Below are 19,048 nucleotides of genomic sequence, written 5' to 3'. Positions count from 1 at the left end.
TATCCACTTGTGTTCGATTTTGAATTCAGATCAATGTTGGATATTGACGTCAGGCCAAAGTTGGGCCTTACATCAGGCCAACGTTGGATTTTGATGTCGGCTCAATGTTGGATTTTGACGTCAGACTTTGACATCAGATCAACGTTGGATTTTGACGTCAGATCAACGTTGGGTCCTGACGTCGTATCAACGTCAAATTTTGACTTTGGACCAACGTTGGATTTTGACATCAGATCACGTTGGGTCCTGATGTCGTATCAACGTTAGATTCTGATGTCGGCTCAAAGTTGGATTTTGAAGTCGGATCAACGTTGGATTTTGACGTCGGATCAACGTTGGGTCTTGACCTCAGATCAATGTCTTTCCCATCTGTCTTCTTTTTTGTGAAGGCATTGTTTTTTTGTCTACAACACTGCAAAAAATGACTTTCTTACTTAGTATTTTTGTCTTGTTTTCAGTAGAAATATCTAAAAATTCTTAAATCAAGATGTATTTTCTTGATGAGCAAAATTACCTAAGAAAATAATACTAGTTTTTAGACAGAAAATATACAATTTAAGTGAATTTGTGCTTAAAACAAGCAAAAATATCTGCCAATGGGGTGAGAAAATTTTACTTGAATGAAGTGTTTAAGAAAAACGAAATCTTATTTCACAATTTTTTTTTCTCACCCCATTGGCAGATAATTTTGCTTGTTTTAAGGACAATTTCACTTAAATTGTATATTATTTGCCTTAAAACTAGACTTAATTTCTTAGGTCATTTTGCTCATCAAGAAAAAGCATCTTAATTTAAGAATTTTTAGATATTTCTACTGAAAACAAGACAAAAATACTAAGTAAAAAAGTAATTTTTTGCAGTGAAAGTGTGCCAAATTTGGTGATATTTATGATTGGGTAGTTTAATTTGACAAGACAAGCATTGTAATTCTAAGAATGTGAATATTTTTTGTTACTGATACCACACATACATCTCGGATATGTCAATTTGATCTCTGCATCTACATCTGCAAGATGTCTCTGAGACGTTTCCTAAAAGATGTAGTTTAGACATATTAAAGAAGTCTTTGATTTAGAATGTATGTAAAACAGCTCTTTAGCAGATGTACCTCTTTGGTTGCTAAGTTGTTAGCAATTTTAGAAGACAGAGCAAATCATTACAGACGAATTACAAAACAAACTACCAAATTACTAATTCAGCTGATCAGCAACTGAGTTAATGTAATGAATCTACCTGTGACTGCAACAAACGTATGGAACTGTCATCTCCACTCTTTAAAGACCGGACACAGGTTGTGAGAGATGCTCTGGAGCGACCGGGAAAAGAGGGCACCTCTCACCTTCCTGTGCACGGCCCAGCATGTCAAGAGGCAAAAAATAAACATGTCTGGTGAGGTTGCTCGAGGAATCTAGCACTTTGACATCTGACTGTAAAGTGAATGCATATTTTTGGGGTTAGTTGAACAAAAAAGGTGAGTTGTAGTGGTGTCAGCAGTTTTGGGTGAAGATATATCAGCTCAATCTAACAAAGAGGAACAGAAATGGCCGATAAATGACAATGGAAATTTCTAAAAGTCTGCCTTGTGTTTTTCAATGTAGTTGTATGTCATTAATACATGATGTGTTTCTAATGGCTCTACGGCTTCAGGAGGAATACAGAGCATGTTGATGCTTGTCTTTTTCTTCAATGTGTTGACTGGTGTATTAAGGACCCGAGTGAAATTTTAAACTCCAGATATCAACCAAAAGCGTTCTTCTCTACCGGTCCTCTCACAGGTAGGCTATAAACTTTTTTGTTTGCTTTTTGTATGAAATTGCAAGATGTTTATTTAACCTGTTAATTTTAATTCATTCACAAATACTTTAACATATTCCTAGATGGCACATGTACGTCTGTAAGATGTCTGCTAAAGATCTGCGGTCTCATTTATAAAGCGTTTTTACGCACAGATTTGATCTTAGACCGTGCGTACGCTCAAATCCACTCAAACGCGCAGATTTATAAAACTTGTCTTTGACGTGGAAAAGTACTTACCTCCACGTCAGGTTCCGACTTGACGTACGCACGTTTCCTTGTGGCAATATTGCAGAACTGCAGGAAGGCATATTCGAAACTTTTTGTTTTGTACCTTTTGTGGTCAACATACAGAAACATTTTTTCATTTGTTTTGGAGTTGTCCTTATTCAAAAAAAAAAAAAAAAAAAAAAAAAATGGTTAGATTTGCCCTCTTTTTTTAGAATTGATATATTTTGCTTAAGACTTTGTTTGGAGAATATTTAATTAGTTTTTTTTCTCTTATGATATCTTATTACATAAGAAATATTATTTGATTAATGTGTCACTTTTGTTTGCAACGTTTATTATAAATAAATGTAAATATGGTGATTATAAACCATTATTCCGTATTTTTTATTAGAAGTTAAGCAATAGGCTACCTAAAATCTATTAATAATCTGATTAACAAGAAAGCTGCTAAATGTATTGATGTATGTCAGCATTTCCATGTTTTTATTTAATTCTTTTTCTCTTTCATCCCCTGGCTAATGTAAAAAAGTGTTGAATATGTTTGATAAAAAATAAATAAATATTCGAAACGTTTACAGCGTCAACATCATCTGTATAAGAGCTTAGACCGGGCACAAAAAACCATAACCGAAGCTTCTGCACGTTGTGTCCGAGCCCGGCCCGACCGACACATTACCGACAATGTTTTAATAGTGCGCCATGACGTTCTCAACTACAATTCAGAGTTGTTTGAATTACAGAAATCTGTTTAGAATTATCTTAATGAACTAATGCAACAAGGACGAAGCGTGTAAACTGCGCTGTTTGTTTATTCAGAATAGAAACATAAAAACATGCAACAATGATGCACACAGAAAATGAACAAGAATGAACTGTGGAGAAGGCCTACTAGGCTGCCCAAAATAATTTAACCAGGGGCCTCATTTATAAAGCGTTTTTACGCACAGATTTGATCTAAGACCGTGCGTACGCTCAAATCCACTCAAACGCTCAGATTTATAAAACTTATCTTTGACGTGGAAAAGCACTTACCTCCACGTCAGGTTCCGACTTGACGTACGCACGTTTCCTTGTGGCAATATTGCAGTGTTGCAGGTAGGCATATTCAAAACTTTTTGTTTTGTACCTTTTGTGGTCAACATACAGAAAGAAAAAAAAAGGTTTGTGCTCTTTTGTTAGAATTCATATATTTTGCTTAAGACTTTGTTTGGAAAATATTTAATTAGTTTTTTCTCTTATGATATCTTATTAAGAAATATTATTTGATTAATGTGTTACTTTTGTTTGCAACGTTTATTATAAATAAATGTAAATATGGTGATTATAAACCATTATTCCGTATTTTTCTATTAGAAGTTAAGCAATAGGCTACCTATAATCTATTAATAATCTGATAAACTAAAGCTGCTAAATGTATTAATGTATGTCAGCATTTCCATGTTTTTATTTAATTATTTTTCTCTTTCATCCCCTGGCTAATGTAAAAAAAGTGTTGAATATGTTTGATAAAAAATAAATACATATTCGAAACTTTTACAGCGTCAACATCATCTGTATTAGAGCTTAGATCGGGCACAAAAAACCATAACCGAAGCCCCTGTTGTGTCCGAGCCCGGCCCGACCGACACATTACCGACAATGTTTTAATAGTGCGCCGTGACGTTCTCAACTACAATTCAGAGTTGTTTGAATTACAGAAATCTGTTTAGAATTATCTTAATGAACTAATGCAACAAGGACGAAGCATGTAAACTGCGCTGTTTGTTTATTCAGAATAGAAACCTAATAACCTGCCGCAATGATGCACACAGAAAATGAACAAGAAGGAAAGGCATACTACTCCAAAATAATTTAACCAGGTTTTAGAATATATTTTAAAACAAAATATGTTGGCCTATTTTGATATTTTAAAATGTAGGCCTATTCTAATGCAAAAAGATGGCGCCCAGCTATGTTCATGAAACGATTTTCTAGTTCGTCATCTTTTAATAAATATTTAAAAATATAGCAAAATTGTTTCGCGGTGTTTAACGCACATGTTAATGTTACAGAACATGTGCTTAATTGAATGAAAGTAATACCGATCGAATTTAATGATTAAAACGACTTGAAAGGAACTAAATTGTGAAGCCTTGATGTATGTATCCTACAATAAGGGACATGCGACATTTAAGAGTGATGGGTATTTCAAAAATTAATATAAATTATTCCCATGCATCGATTTTAATGTTAAACATCTGTAAATCCAAATGAATCCATATGGAATATATTCCGACAGTTTAAGATACGATCTTTGAATTTTAAAGTCGAAAATATGTTATTTTAACACCGCCGCGCAGGAGGCATGGCAAACTGAAACAAAACTTTAAATACACAAATATTACGTTTAGCCTACGTGTAAAATTATATTTAAATGAAACCCGAAAGATCTACTAATAATCGCCTTAACTTGAGTGATTTCAATAAAGTTTCCATGTTAGAAATTAGAAATATTTAAAACTTAAGCAAACGACAACGAATATCTTTTCTTACCACTCGCCATTGTAGCAGTCAGAGAATTTTGCCTTTGAAAATGTAATATTTATATGCTAATGAATTAAATTAGGGGCGTTTAGAAGGCGGAGTTCTACGAGCATTCAGCTGCGCACAATTTTAAGATCATTTGTGATTTATAAACCGCACATCTGGAAATGAGGCGTACGCACGGTTTTTTGTGCGTAAGCTCCTTTTCTCTGAATCACACTTACGATCATTTCAGAAATGATCTTAGATGAAATGTAGGACAGTTCCTACGTCGCACTTTTATAAATGAGGCCCCTGGTGTGTAAAACATAAAGGTCTTAGAAAGAGCTGCTTAACACATTCTAAATCAAAAACGTCTTGCAGACGTCTTCAATAGGTCTATATGACATCTTTTAGGAAACGTCTTGCAGATGAGCAAACAATCTAAATAATACGTCTTGGAGTTGTATACGCAGACATCAAATAAACGTCTCCGAGATGTATATGTGTGCTTTCAGGGTTGTGTGTATATAGTAAGGAATAATGTACCTGATACCAAGCTGGATATACATTATTACATGGCTGCCTTCCTGCCACACAAATAAATACACAAAATATTGATTTGAAATATTTTGTAAGCTCATTTGTAACAAAAGTGGCATGAGAAAAGAGACAGCGGAGTGATACATTCGACGAAAGTAGTACCGGTCGCTCGCAGTACCCGGATGAGCGAGTGACCAATCAGAATCAAGTATTCCAGAGAGCCGCGTAATAATATTTTATAATAGTAAAGCCTGTTTATGTTCTGTTTGCTTTACAACAAACTAGTTAAACGCGGTTTATTTTCATTTCACAGAAGTTGAAGATGCTCAACTGCACCCTCAAGGTCACCGACGCGTTCTTGCACGTGCAGAAAGCCATATACATACCTACATTCATACTGGGAGTTCTGGGGAACATCTACGTATTTGTGATCTTTTGTCGGCGTCCAAGGACCGACTGGACCTATATGATGGTCTACATCAGCAACATGGCCATCGCCGACTGCGTCTTGTTAGTGATCCTTCCAATTAAGGCGCATTATTACAACAGCACGTTACAAGAGCACTCGAAGAGCACGTGCAATTTTCTTTTGTCACTCTATTACGTGAACATGTACGTCAGCGTCTTCACCATGACTACCGTGAGCGTCGTGCGCTACGTGGCCATCGCGTTTCCATTGAAGGCGCGCGAAGCATTCTCCTGCAAGCGCGCGCTCGTGGTGTGCGCTCTCATATGGCTGGTCGTTGGAGGTTTTAGCCCCGTTTACTTTCTCAAAGACTCTGATAATGACAAAGCTATGTGTTTTCAGCGAGTTAAAGAAACACTGTCGTTGCATTTTATAGTTTTGTTGACTGTAGTTGGGTTCCTCGTGCCACTCCTCATCATGTTGTATTGCTCCATCAAAGTCATTTATACTTTAAGAAAGCAGTTAGATGTTGGCTTTCGTTCAGAAAAGATTCAATGCATATTCATAATCGCTGCCAATTTAATTGTTTTTGTCATTTGTTTTCTTCCCGTCAATTGTGGGTTTGTGTTGAAGTACATTGCGCAGGCGCACGAGTTCAGTTGCGACGTGCAGTTTCTTGCGCACAACTTCGTGCACGGCGCCATGTGCCTTTCCACCATGAACTGCTGTCTGGATTGCTTTAGTTATTATTTTGCAACCAATACAAGGTGGAATATATGTGGCATAAATCAAAGAAACGAAGAATATGAATAAAATTGTAAAATGTTAATTCAGTTATATTTCTTTAGCACTTTTCACAATTGTACTATTCTAGAATAATGTCGATGATGTGTTGTTGCGGCTGGGTTGCCGGTAACTTGCTGTGGATTTGGATTTATGTTATTTGCTGGCAGGAGTTTGTTCAAGGTTAAACACATTTTGAATATTAACAGGTCTTTGTCTTTACAGAATGAAGCTACAGTGACGGCCTCATGCAAAGCATTCTGGGAACCAGAAATCATCATCAACCTTTTTCTGTTTTTTGCTTCAGATTTTGTTTCCCAGAATGTTTTGCTTGATGCTGTTTTTTTAGTTTTACTCTGGAAAGACAAAGACTTAAAAATGTTTAATGTTCATTTAACTTTGAACAAAATGTTGCCAGTTAATGACATACATTTAAATCTACAGTGGGTTTCCGGCAACCCAGCTGCAATAACACAGTATTTTCTACGGATAAATTCTGTAGAGATTGCTGTGTTTTTGGCGGCTGATTGCCGGTAACTTGCTGTAGATTTTGTATTTATGTTGTTTACTGGCGGCAGTTTGTTCAAAGTTAAATTATAAACATTTTTGTCTTTATCTTCTACGGTAGGTTGCTGGCAACCAGCTGCATAATTACAGCTAACTTCACTGTAAAAAATTGCTTTAGTTATGCAGCTGTTTGCCATTAACCTACCGTAGATTTAAAATTTATGTTATTTACTGGCAACAGTTTGTTGAAAGTTAAATTAACATTAACAAGTCTTTGTCTTTACAGAATAAAACTATAAAATAACAGCCTCATGCAAAGAATTAAGGGAACCAGAAATCCTCATCAACCTTTTTCAGTTTTTTCCTTCAGATTTTAGTTCCCAGAATGCTTTGCACCAGGCTGTTATTTTGGATTTATTCTGTGGAGATAAAGACTTGTCAATGTTTAATGTTCATTTAACTTTGGTCAGACTGTTGCCAGTAAATGACATCAATGTTAAATCTACAGTAAGTTACTGGCAAACAGCTGCATAACTACAGCATTTTTTTACAGTGTGGTAACCGCAAATTAACAATGGTTTTACTACAGTAAGCATAGATAAACCATGTTTTTTTTTTTTTTTGCAGTAAATCTATGATTTTACAAATGGTAATTTGTACAGACATTTTAAAAGTGCATTTTTTTGTTTATTTTATGTGTTGTAAAATCATAGATAATTTTCTTAAAGGAAACAGGAAAATAATGAGAAATGATGCAAACTTAATCAAAGCACTTAATGTGAGATAAAATGTCAATCATTTCAGGTTCAGGTTGGGGAATTCATAAAAAATTTGAGTGCAATTTTTCACAATTATTTATTGCTGCAAAGATTTACAGTAAATAAATGTATTCAATATATTTCATCATAATATGTCTATAGTGCCTGTACTTACATAATATCATTGCAGAATACATTTACATTAATATCAACTGTAAATTCAATCTGTTTGCAATTTGGGCCGCTATAATGAGTGAAGTATCAAACAGGCCTTTTTTCATATAAGCAAGATATCCATTTTTAATAAGATGTATTAGCTATAGGTTTCCCAAACTGGGCTTCGGGAATGGTTCACCAGAGGAGTTCGTAAGTCAATTCAATGACAATAAAATAAAAAATAAAAACACTTAGGTGTTAGCTAGGTACGCATCTTAAGACAAAACGATGGCACTGATATATTTTGAAGGGATAGTTCATCCAAAAATAAAAAATCTGTCATCATTTACTCATCCTCATGTTGTTTTTAACTTGTGTGAGGTTTTTTATTTTGGTGCAAACACAACACAAACGAAGATATTTTGATAAATGATGGTAAGCAGCTTATTGTAACCTGACTTTCATGGTAGGAAAACAAATATTATGAAAGTATTTTGATAAATGATGGTAAGCACACAGTTGATGGTACTCATTGAAGGGACGTGCACGGGGGTTTCTCAGGTTGCACGGGCAACTGCCCATATGGCCTTCTCGACTCACTTTGCCCCTCCGAGGTGGAAAACATAAATGATGCATAAAACAAGCACAAATCACTTAAATATCACTTGAATTTGATATTTTTGGTCTAAAAACTAGACTTATTTTCTTGGGTTGTTTTGCTTATCAAGAAAAAGCATCTTAATTTAAGAACTTTTAGATATTTTTACTGAAAACAAGACAAAAATACTAAGAAATGTTTTTCTTGAAACAATTTTTTTGCAGTGTGGAGACAAATTAGTTAAAAAGTTTGTCCGTTAAGGGCTTCTGTAGAAACATGGCGGCCCAAAATGGCGACTTCCACGTAAGGGGACCCTCGATGTATGTAGATTAAAACGTTTCATTCTAAGGTAATAAAAACATAATGGTTCATTATTAAAAAGTCTTTATACACCCCTGATAATATAGTAATGTATATTGTTTAGCATTTCTGTCAAGAGATCCTTTTAAAAATTACACACTGCACCTTTAAGGTGATTGATGTATTTCAGTGTTTTACTTATATATTTTAATATAAGTTATTGTCAGTCCTTCATATAGCTGTGAGTTGTTTTTCTTTTTTTGGGGAGGGGGTGCCCTTTTATAGGTCACAGCAACTGCCCCCTTAAAATTCCTGTGCACGTCCCTGTCCCATCATACTTTTTTCTTACTATGGAAGTTGATGGTTATACAATCAGCCGTGTGGTTACCATCATTTATCAAAATATGTTATTTTCTGTTCATCAGAATACATGAAAATCATACAGGGTTGGAACAACACGAGGATGAGAAAATAAGATGAACTATCCCTTTAAGATATGTCAGTGCAAGATGTTTTAAGGCAGATCAAACATTTTGGGACTGGGATATAAGCCCTGTGCGGGAAACCACTCCTACTTGCACAAAAGATACTTTGTTTAATCTGAAAGCATGTGGTCACAACGCTACAATCAGAAAATGAGAACTCAAAAAGAAAATTAAATGAAGATCCAATTACAGTGTCCTTCAAGTGAATCATTTAGGTTGAGGGGGTTACGCTGACAAAAAGTTTGAAAGCACCTGAGCTATAGCCTACTGTACAAAATAACAGTCTGACTGTGTAATAATAATCAACACTTTAATTATTTATTAACATACAAACAGTGGTCCACATATGATATTTTAACTTTAAACGTCTTCAAACCCTTAATATCCTAAACCGTGGTTTACTACAGTTTAAACAAAAAACATGGTTAATGTAGTAAAACAATAACAAAACATGGTTACTACACTTTTACCACAAAAAAAACATGATTTAAGGGCGTGATCTTCAAGAAATCGGTTCATTTCGATAAAACGATCGAGCGAACCGACTCCTAGATTTGAACGATGCCAGATACAATCATTGAGCATAAAAAAGAAGGTATTTCCGGAAACTGAAACACTTTGCAGAACCGCGAGCCGAGGTGTGATCTCTCTTTGTCCTCCAGATCGTTAAAAATTACTTGTACGATGCTTGAGATTTTATTTTCACAGTTTTGAGTGAAGGAAACGATCGCGCATGATTGATTCTTTTAGCCGGGCACGTAAAAGGTAAAGACATACCTTATTTGGCTGATGTTTCAGTGCAGGTACTGTTTAGGTTATTTACGTTGGTTATATTTGGCTTCATCATTTTTATTTTTTCGAAAGTTTGGGTTAGCTTTTTTCGTTTTAATCCCTTACCACATTAACCATGTTTTTTGTGATAAAAGTGTACCATGTTTGTTGTATTGATTACTATTAGCAAAACCATGGCTGTTTTAGTAACCATGCTTTTTTAAGTATAGTTAATTTTCACATGGGATGAAATACAAATTAAAATATTGCAATGAAAAAACTTGTGCAAACATGCATTTATTTTGCAAACATGTCATTTTTTCCTTTTAATGAAATGCAAAAAAAGAAACACTTAATTTATTGTGATTTGCAACCATGGACCAACAAGTAATGTTAAGTGTTGTGTTAAGTTTTTGTATTTTATGTAGCCCTGCTGAAAAACGATAGAAATCTCTAATGGTCTTAGGGTGATTCATGGTAATGTGTTTGGATTTAATGGTTATAATCAGACTTGCATTGGTTTTAATGGAGACTATAATGCTCTCAGGGGATCTCTAATGTGTTTTTTTCAGTGGGTTATGTAAACATATTGGTATATGTTATGGAAATTACTGGATTTTCTTTTGATATTTCTTCAACAGAGTGGCGAATCCATTTAAAGGATGAATGAGACCTGCAACCTCAACATCACACAAGGCATCCAAAACCTTCAGTTAGCCACAGCGATCCCCACCTTCATCGTCGGGGTTGTGGGGAACATCTACGTATTTGTGATGTTCTGTCGGCGTCCCAGAAAAGACTGGACTTACATGATGGTCTACATCACGAACATGGCTATCGCCGACTGCGTTGTGTTACTGATGCTGCCCGTCAGGATTGTGTCCTACTATGAAGACTCAAGGAAAATCTCGAAACTATGGGACCATTCCAACAAGGAACTGTGTTACGTTCTCGTGTCGATATATTATGTCAACATGTACGTTAGTATCTTCACCATGACGGCCATAAGCGTGGTGCGTTATGTGGCCATCAAGTATCCTATAAGGGCCAGGAGTGTTTTGTCCTGTAAGAAAGCCCTGTTGGTCTGTGTGCTCATATGGGTGATCACCTGCTCTTTAAGTGCTTGTTTTCACTACGTGGATAAGAACGAAGACAAAACGACCAATTTTAAGTGCTTTCAGAAGAACAAAGCGAAACCACTTGACATGAGCTTCGTCCTGGTGTTGGTCATAGTTGGGTTCCTGTTACCCCTTTTGATCATGTTGTATTGCTCCAGTAAAATCGTTTATACCCTCCAGAAGCAGTTAGACGTTGGATCTCGTTCTGAGAAGATTCAATGCATATTTATCATCACTGCTAATTTAATTGTTTTTGTCATATGTTTCTTCCCAGTCCACTTTGGGTTTCTTTATAAGTTCCTTTTGCAAGAGCATAAATACAGTTGCGACGCACAGAATTTTGCGCACAATTTTGTGCACGTTGCCATGGGATTGTCCATCATGAACTCCGGTCTGGACTGCTTCAGTTATTATTTTGCAAACAAAACGACGTGGAATATGTGTGGCTTGAATAAAACGAAAGACAATGGCGATGAAAACGTTGCACTTCAAGATAGTAAATAGAATTTGTAGACGTTGTAAAGGTGCGTTCACATTAGCAGCGACTTTATTGCTTGCATGTTCCCAGGGACGGGCGCTTAGGTTGCTAGTAGGGTTGGGTATCGTTGAATTTCAACAATTCCGATTCTGATCAATTCAGATTCTTTTCGATTCCTAACGTCGATTACAATTTTGTAAAAGAAAAAGTCGACTAACTTTTCTCTTTTTCTCCTGTCGGTCCCAAAAGTCGCTCTTCATTTGCATAAGACTTAAATATTCTTCAATTTAGCTGTGTCGCTGGACACACCTCCTCCGGCTACCAATCGTAGCCATCACTTGTGTCGTCAGAAATCGCCAGCTCTCCATTGAAATCAATTGGATGGTGTCACTGCGTGTCGCTTTTATTGTGAACGGGGAATTACTCCATTAAATTTTGGTGTCATCAAAAAACATTATTATAAAGATAGATGAGCTTATGCACTTTTTTGGACTATTTGAATGTTTACAGTATTTGGCAGCTGTCTAAACTACTGTATAGCTGAATATATACGTGATATGTCAATACAATGGGTTAGAATTTCATTAATAGAAATGAAAGCATAATAGTGTTTGTGTGGCAAATCATAATATCCTGGGGCTGTAACTGATATTCGATCATCCTGCATTTGTACGCCATCTGTGGGATAAACACGCACAAAATGGGACCAACATATGTAGAACAATGTACAACATTGCAGCAAGAATCCAAACGCAGTTGATTTATTTAGTGCCTTTATTTGCAGTATCAAGGTTTCAAATCAATGTCTTGAGAGGACCGAGTCATGATGCATAGCTTAAACAGGAGATTGAGATTTCTTGAGAATTTCAGGTGTCTGAAACGCTTGAAGGCGCAGGTTCAGCGATGGTCCTCTGATAAGCACAAAGCTGCGTGACACCTAAAATACAAAGAAGCTTGCGAGTCAGACATCATCATCTGCTTTTCGCATTTATTATATTGTAATAAAAAAAAAAGTCAGTAAATGCTAATGTTTCGGGAATTTTTTTTACATTTTTTAAATTTCTTATTCTTTTTTAAATACATTTTTATCTTCAATATTTTACGTTTTTTAAGGTTCTCTTCAAAATACCACAATTGTTTTATTTTTGATAATAGCATTTTTTTTTCAATTTACCGTTTTTTTTACATGTTTTTCTCTTATTTTATCTTTTTCCTCTTAAAATTTTTTTCTCAAAATTTGTATTGCTTAATAGCTACGGTGTAACGATTAGCATGTGTTACCAACCTGTGCCAGTATCGGTAACCATAACATTTTACCCTTACAATGCATTGTTACATAATTGCGACGTTGCAATTAATTTTTGCAAAGAGCACTGAAGAGAGAGAGTAAAAGTTGATATTTACCCGCCCCTAAAGCTAATATGATGCCGATCCAGCCAACGATGTAGGACCACGAGAATTTCCATTCGATGTAACGCTTGCCAAAAAAATGCACAGTCATTCCCGTGTAGATTGCCAAAGCCAAAAGCGCAAAAAAACCTGAAACACAGAAAAACACAAATGCACTTGTAACTAGGGCTGTCACAGTTATGAAATTTGGCTGGCGGTTAATTGACTAAGAAAATATGAGAATAAAATGTCAAAGCAATAAAACAGACAGTTAATCGTCATAATCTTCACAATTTCTTTAACGAAATAATTTTCACTCATTGTTGTAATTATTTAAATTAAAATATTTTGCGAGGTTTATCTGGCAGTAAATATTAATACACATAACACATTTAAAAGTAATCTGATACGGTCTCGTTTATACAGGCGCTGCAGCTCCCCCTTGTGTTTTTTAAAGAGATGTACAATCATTGCGGTGATCTGAAATCATCGCGATGAGATGATTATTTAATCGAAAAGTGTTCCGATTTTGGTATTACAGAGTCACTGACAACAAATAGACACTTTAAATATCTGTCAACTTGAAATGTAATGTTTGTATTCATGTTGGTTTTTAAAGCCATTTGAAACTTTTTGAACAAAAACGGATTTCATTTACATTTCAAATTTATGTATATAGCGCTTTATACAATCTTGCTTCGTTTCCGATCAGCTTAGTAAGTAAATAAGAAAATGATAAAATAAACAAAATACCATAATGGTCCTCATATATATAGATTATAATTTAATTAAACAGTATATCTATTTTATCTGAGACCATAAGGCATTTAGTAAATTAATGTGACATTAAACCATGTCTTTTCAGGATGTGAAAGAAGGAAATGGCACGTAAAAAACAGGTGTGTTACATACACAGAGCATTTGTAATAATACTATGAACTATAATATGCTTGCAGAAACAGTTTGCAGTAATATCATGAAACGTACCCAGGAATTACACACCAAAAAAAGTGAAATAGCAAAAATGTAAGAAATATTACCCACGTAATGTCTAGAAATGTTAAGTGTTTAAAAAAACATAGCTTTTTGTTACAAGTTGTATAGGCTATGTTTTGACATTTTCATGCATATTTTACAAGGTTTAAAGTATTTTATTTTTTTGATAGTGCACTTTATGTTTTACCACATCAATCTTGCGGTTTCATAGTATTATACAATCTGTCATATGACGTCAATATAGCTTTCTGTATATTGGTTGCATGCATTTGATTTGTCAGACTTAAAAAAAATATTATAAAGTTTTCTTTTTAAAGGCGGGGTGCGTGATTTTTGAAAAACACTTTGGAAAAGGGAATCCGACTTCATTGCCTGGTTTATGTATGTTTGGGGCGGGTCTATCAAAAGAAGCAGATTCTATTGGGGTAGGGGCGTGTTTGTTTAGGTTTGTTTGGCTTTCATGCACCCCGCCTTTAATGCCACTTCTGTTATTACAGCAAATACCAACTGGACATTTTTACTTTAAAAACACAATATATCCAAATGTATTATAAATCATGTTTACAGTGTCTTTCTATGCATGATCTGAATAAAATCACATCATACACAAATCCTTTCAGAAGGAGCCTCCTGTATTATTTAATAATACTTATCCAAAATGACTCTCAACTTGATCAGTTTCGAGAACTTGAAATCTTATGTTTCAAAAAAAAAAAACCAGCAGAATGATTGGTTTACCCACCTGACAGGAGCAGAGCAAAACCTGCAGTCCGAACTCGACTGCTTCTGGGTCGCTTGGATGCGGTGGCGCCCAAAATCACTCCAGCGAAACAGCCGAGCACCGACAGCAACATAAAGGCCCGTGTGGCATCCCAGAATGCTGGAGGACAGACGAGACTGTGTCAACATCCTGTTTTCAGTTTATAGATGTGATTTGACTGTTTAGTCTATTACTTACTAGGACAGATTAGACAGAAGATTAGACTAAATATGTTAAAGTTTACATATGAAGTCGTTGGATGTGTTCTCCAGTTTTGTGATGTTACATTTTATTGTTGATCTACTCGTGTCAAATGCGATTATAAAAAGCCATAAGCAATATGTTTGCATTTATAAGGTAATCAATATATCAGTAAATTAAAAAAAAAATCAAAACATTTGGAAAATAAGTGCAAAACGTATACATCTATAAGCAGCAAATATACCTTGTTACAATTTTACTCTCAATTTTTTTTACTGTACTCACCCACTGTAAGTGTGTGGGCGTGGCACTTGCGATTGATGCAAAACCTCCAGAGTCCCTGATTGGCTGCATTTCCAGAGTAGCGATACTGCATCCAGTAGTCTGTTGCTGTGGAGATGATGAGGAGCACAAGGGCCGCCGCTCCAGAAAGTGTGGCCCCGCCTACTAGTGTGAACACCATGAAGGAGAGGCCCGGGACAGTGTCCTCCTGCAGATTTAGGATATGAGGGGACATTAAGTCTTTAAGTATGGATAAATTTGACATTTAAGAAAAATAGGTAACACTTTATTTTACGGTGTCTTTGTTACGCATGCTACATGTAATTATTATAGTAATAACAGATAATTATGCATAATTACATGCAACTAAACCTAAACTATACTCTAATCCTAACCCCAACCCTATAGAGTAAGTACATTTTGTTAATGATTATTACTTAAAGCAACACTATGTAGTTTCCATGTAAAAATGATTTACAGCTCCCCCATGTGGTTGAAAAGCGCAACAGTGCCTGGTATCAGACACTCTTCTGCAGGCGGGGGAGGGGCAGGGCTGTGTGCTCTACCCTCCACCGCCACTTTCAGAGTGTGCTGGTAGCAGCTAGGAGGCTGCTCAGGTTGCAGCAACGGTAGAATTCATCCAGTTAAAAGTTGTTCTATCACTGAAATAATTTTAGAGACATTATTGAAAGGTAAAAAAACTACATAGTGTTGCTTTAATACTTAAATGTATAATTACACTGTAACAGTGATGCCGTAAAATAAAGTGTGACTGAAAAATATTTATATTGCAATTACAATATAACTGCACATAACACTGAACGCACTACCCAATGCTTTAGATAAAGAAAACATTTGTCAAATACATAAACATGAAACAATATTTTATAGCAACTTAAAGGAAATCACCACCGTTTTTCAATATTTTACTATGTTCTTACCTCAACTTAGTCGAATTAATACATACCTGTCTTTCTTCAATGCATGCACATCATCTTTGTACAGCGCATCGTGACTGTGTTAGCATTTAGCCTAGCCCCATTCATTCCTTAGGATCCAAACAAAGATGAATTTTGAAGCCACCAAACTACGTTTTCCCTTTTTAAAGACTATTACATGAGTAGTTACACGAAAACAAAGTGAATTTTTAAGCGGATAAATAATGAGAACTATATTGTATGGCGGTAGAGCACTTACTTTGCAGCACTTCGACCTCGGCGTGCAGTAGCATCACCACTCCTGACTACTCCCCTCTCGCTCAAATTTCCATCAATATTACTGCACCGAGGTCGAAGTGCTGCAAACTAAGTGCTCTTCCGCCATACAATATAGTTTTTATTTTTTATCCGCTTAAAACCACATTTTATTTTGTGCCACCATACTTACTCGTGTAACAGTCTTTAAATAGGAACAACATGGAAGTGTTTGATGGCTTCTAAATTCATCCCTGTTTGGATCCTAAGGAATGAATGGGGCTAGGCTAAATGCTAACACATTCACGACGCGCTGTACAAAGATGAAGTGCATGCATTGAAAAAAGATACGTATGTATTAATTTGACTAACTTGAGGTAAGAACATAGTAAATATAAAAAACGGAGGTGTTTTCCTTTAACTTAACATTACTCAGTTTGTGACTTACTTTACATATTTAAATTTATTTAGTTAGCTGTAAAAATATATTAAATTATATTTTAGGTTTACCTTATACTTTACTTTAGCTTTTCTTGTATTTTATCTTTTTTTAATCTATAGAGTTTATTTCGCTGTATGTAACAAAGAAAATTTGTGAATTTTTCACGTTGCTATAATACTTAAAACAATCTTAATAAAAGAGCATTAAACCGCGTTATCTTAGTAGAAGTAGTAAAAAGTAGTTTTTAGTAAAAAATGATGGTAACAGTTTCAATCAATTATTATTAGTAGGGCTGTCAATAGATTAAACGCGACCAATCGCATACAAAACCAAAGCCTGTGTTCGTGTTATATATTTGTGTGTTTATTGTGTGCAATTACTATGTATATGTAAATACACACATACAAGTATAAATTTAAGAAAAATGTTCTTTGTGTTATATATATTTTTTAAATTGATATAAAATATATCAAAATCTAAATAAATATATATACATATAAATGTTTATTAAGTATATTCATGCATGTGTGTGTATTTATGTATACAAGATAATTACATACAGTGCACACACACGTATATTATGCAAAAGCAAACTTTTATTTTGTATGCGATTAATCTTTTGACAGCCCTAATCATTAGTACTGTCAAATAATAACAATGAAATAATGGTAATTGTAATCTTAAAAATAGTAGTATTATTAAAACCAATATTACTATACCATTACTATAAAATAATAGTGAAATTTAACGAATAAAAATTGCATTTCTATTGCAAATATCTATTTAATCATACAAATATATCTTCAAAATCTATTTGTTTTCAGATAACCTTGATAATTTGAATTAATTAATTATATAATTTATAATTATATATTTTATAACAATATACTTTTTAATACTGGCTTTTGTAACACCCTAGCAACGCATTAGCAAATATGCTTATTGTCGAGCCAATGTTTTTTTTTGTGGTGGGCAATGATAAATCACGATTAATTACATACAAATAAAAGTTTTCGCATAATATATTGGTGTGTGCTGTGTATATGAATAAATATATAAATACACACACATTCAGTATGTATAAACATTTGTGTATGTTACATATTTATTTATATATTATAAATAAATAAAAAAGATTCTGAATATACATTTCTGAAATGTATACATGTGTGTTTCTGTTGAAATATACATAATAATTACACACAAAAATTATGCATAAACTTACTTTTATTTTGTATGCAATTAATCGCGATTAATCATTGCCCAATACTAGTTTTTATATATGCTGTACCGCTATACTATCTATACCAAGCAATAGCGCACAGTCCTCCAGTAGTTAATATGAATCTCAACCTTAGATGAACAAAAGTAAACAAAAGCAGTTCTGTACCATCAGCATTTGGCTCGTGTAAACCAATCAAGCATTTTCTGTTTTATATTACGCATAAATAGCTTTTGAAAGCGAGTTGTTTGCGCAGCACGAACTACATCAGCACATTTTCACGCCTGTGCCTGCTGTGTCTGGTACACCCATGCGTGCAACAATTTACTATTCAGTGAATAAGAAAGCCATTCATGCAGACTCTCAAAGCAATGCAATAAAGTACAACTTTAAATCGCAAGTGCGCAGCAAACAAAAAAGGTCTTTGTTTGGAGCACAATTTAAAGTAGATTTTTAGCCAAACAAATACATTCACATTGAAAGGCAGACACAAATTGTACACTTATAAGTAGTTTGATAGAAAACAAAGTTGTCCATTGTGTCAATACAATTAGTAAATAAACTTTTATGCAAGTCAATAAAACCTAAATTATTTCTAGATAAATAAGAGACGTACCTCTCTGTTGGTTGCTGTGTGTCCTGAAGATCACTGTCGGTTTGTCCGGTTGTAGGGTTTATAAGCGCACTGCGCTCGGTCTTCATTGTTTTATCCACAATAGCGCGAATGATCCAGTGCAGCATGTGAGATGTGAGGTAATCCACATCTCTTTCACACTCGTTCTCTAACAATCTCTCCAGTTTTACGTCATCTCCAGTATTTCAGCGTGGGATGTCTCTTGACGTATGACCCCCTTGTGTTGTAACCCACTTTTGACCTTCTGGTTGCTCTCGAGTTTTACTACTTTGGCTGAAAGTTGCTGATCAACCCTGGCACAGTGTTTGGGAACATAAGGGCTTTTTTGGAGGGGACAAAAAATCTTCAGTCTATGCTGTGTTCAGACCAGCCGCGGGAGGTCTCACGGCGCGAATGATGGTGCATTCACACCAGACGCGGTAGAAGCGGCAAAAATGGGATATTCGCGCATAGTTGGACGCTTGAACATTTGAGTTTACTTGCTTCATTCGCGAGTAAA

The 19,048-nt window shown here is 35.0% G+C and overlaps 3 protein-coding genes across 4 annotated transcripts; 2 read left to right on the top strand and 1 right to left on the bottom strand.

Moving 5' to 3' along the window:
• The first annotated feature begins 1,339 nt into the window (after positions 1–1,339).
• On the top strand, positions 1,340–6,305 carry gpr35.1 (G protein-coupled receptor 35, tandem duplicate 1). Its single transcript, XM_055218384.2, has 2 exons — positions 1,340–1,775; positions 5,384–6,305. Exon 2 carries the CDS (start codon positions 5,393–5,395, stop codon positions 6,287–6,289), a length of 897 nt encoding a protein of 298 aa, XP_055074359.2. The 5' UTR covers positions 1,340–1,775; positions 5,384–5,392; the 3' UTR covers positions 6,290–6,305.
• A 3,271-nt stretch (positions 6,306–9,576) lies between these two features.
• On the top strand, positions 9,577–12,452 carry LOC129453965 (G-protein coupled receptor 55). Of its 2 annotated transcripts, none has more exons than XM_055218382.2 (2): positions 9,577–9,866; positions 10,476–12,452. In XM_055218382.2, the coding sequence occupies exon 2, from the start codon at positions 10,497–10,499 to the stop codon at positions 11,454–11,456; it is 960 nt and encodes a 319-aa protein (XP_055074357.2). In that variant the 5' UTR covers positions 9,577–9,866; positions 10,476–10,496; the 3' UTR covers positions 11,457–12,452. The 2 variants fall into 2 exon arrangements, with proteins under 2 accessions (XP_055074357.2, XP_055074356.2); XM_055218381.2 differs by having other exon boundaries at positions 9,579–9,828.
• On the bottom strand, positions 12,187–18,781 carry lim2.2 (lens intrinsic membrane protein 2.2). The gene is made up of 5 exons (XM_055218383.2): positions 18,532–18,781; positions 15,062–15,266; positions 14,558–14,695; positions 12,835–12,969; positions 12,187–12,367 (listed from the first exon to the last, which is right to left on the bottom strand). Exons 2-5 carry the CDS (start codon positions 15,237–15,239, stop codon positions 12,297–12,299), a joined length of 522 nt encoding a protein of 173 aa, XP_055074358.2. The 5' UTR covers positions 15,240–15,266; positions 18,532–18,781; the 3' UTR covers positions 12,187–12,296.
• Between the last annotated feature and the right edge of the window lie 267 nt (positions 18,782–19,048).

The sequence above is a fragment of the Misgurnus anguillicaudatus genome, chromosome 23 (genome assembly GCF_027580225.2).
Source record: "Misgurnus anguillicaudatus chromosome 23, ASM2758022v2, whole genome shotgun sequence".
NCBI classification, from domain to species: domain Eukaryota; kingdom Metazoa; phylum Chordata; class Actinopteri; order Cypriniformes; family Cobitidae; genus Misgurnus; species Misgurnus anguillicaudatus.
Note: the sequence above shows the minus strand (reverse complement) of the source record. Positions and strands in the feature narration are given on the sequence as shown.

Bases quoted from the DNA above. Each gene is read 5' to 3' on its own strand.
- gpr35.1 (XM_055218384.2), top strand. From the start codon at position 5,393: ATGCTCAACTGCACCCTCAAGGTCACCGACGCGTTCTTGCACGTGCAG.
- lim2.2 (XM_055218383.2), bottom strand. From the start codon at position 15,239: ATGGTGTTCACACTAGTAGGCGGGGCCACACTTTCTGGAGCGGCGGCC. The intron at 14,696-15,061 runs GTGAGTACAGTA...TCTGTCCTCCAG, and splicing joins CGCCCACACACTTACAGTGG to CATTCTGGGATGCCACACGG. The intron at 12,368-12,834 runs GTAAATATCAAC...TTTGTATTTTAG, and splicing joins CATATTAGCTTTAGGGGCGG to GTGTCACGCAGCTTTGTGCT.
- LOC129453965 (XM_055218382.2), top strand. From the start codon at position 10,497: ATGAATGAGACCTGCAACCTCAACATCACACAAGGCATCCAAAACCTT.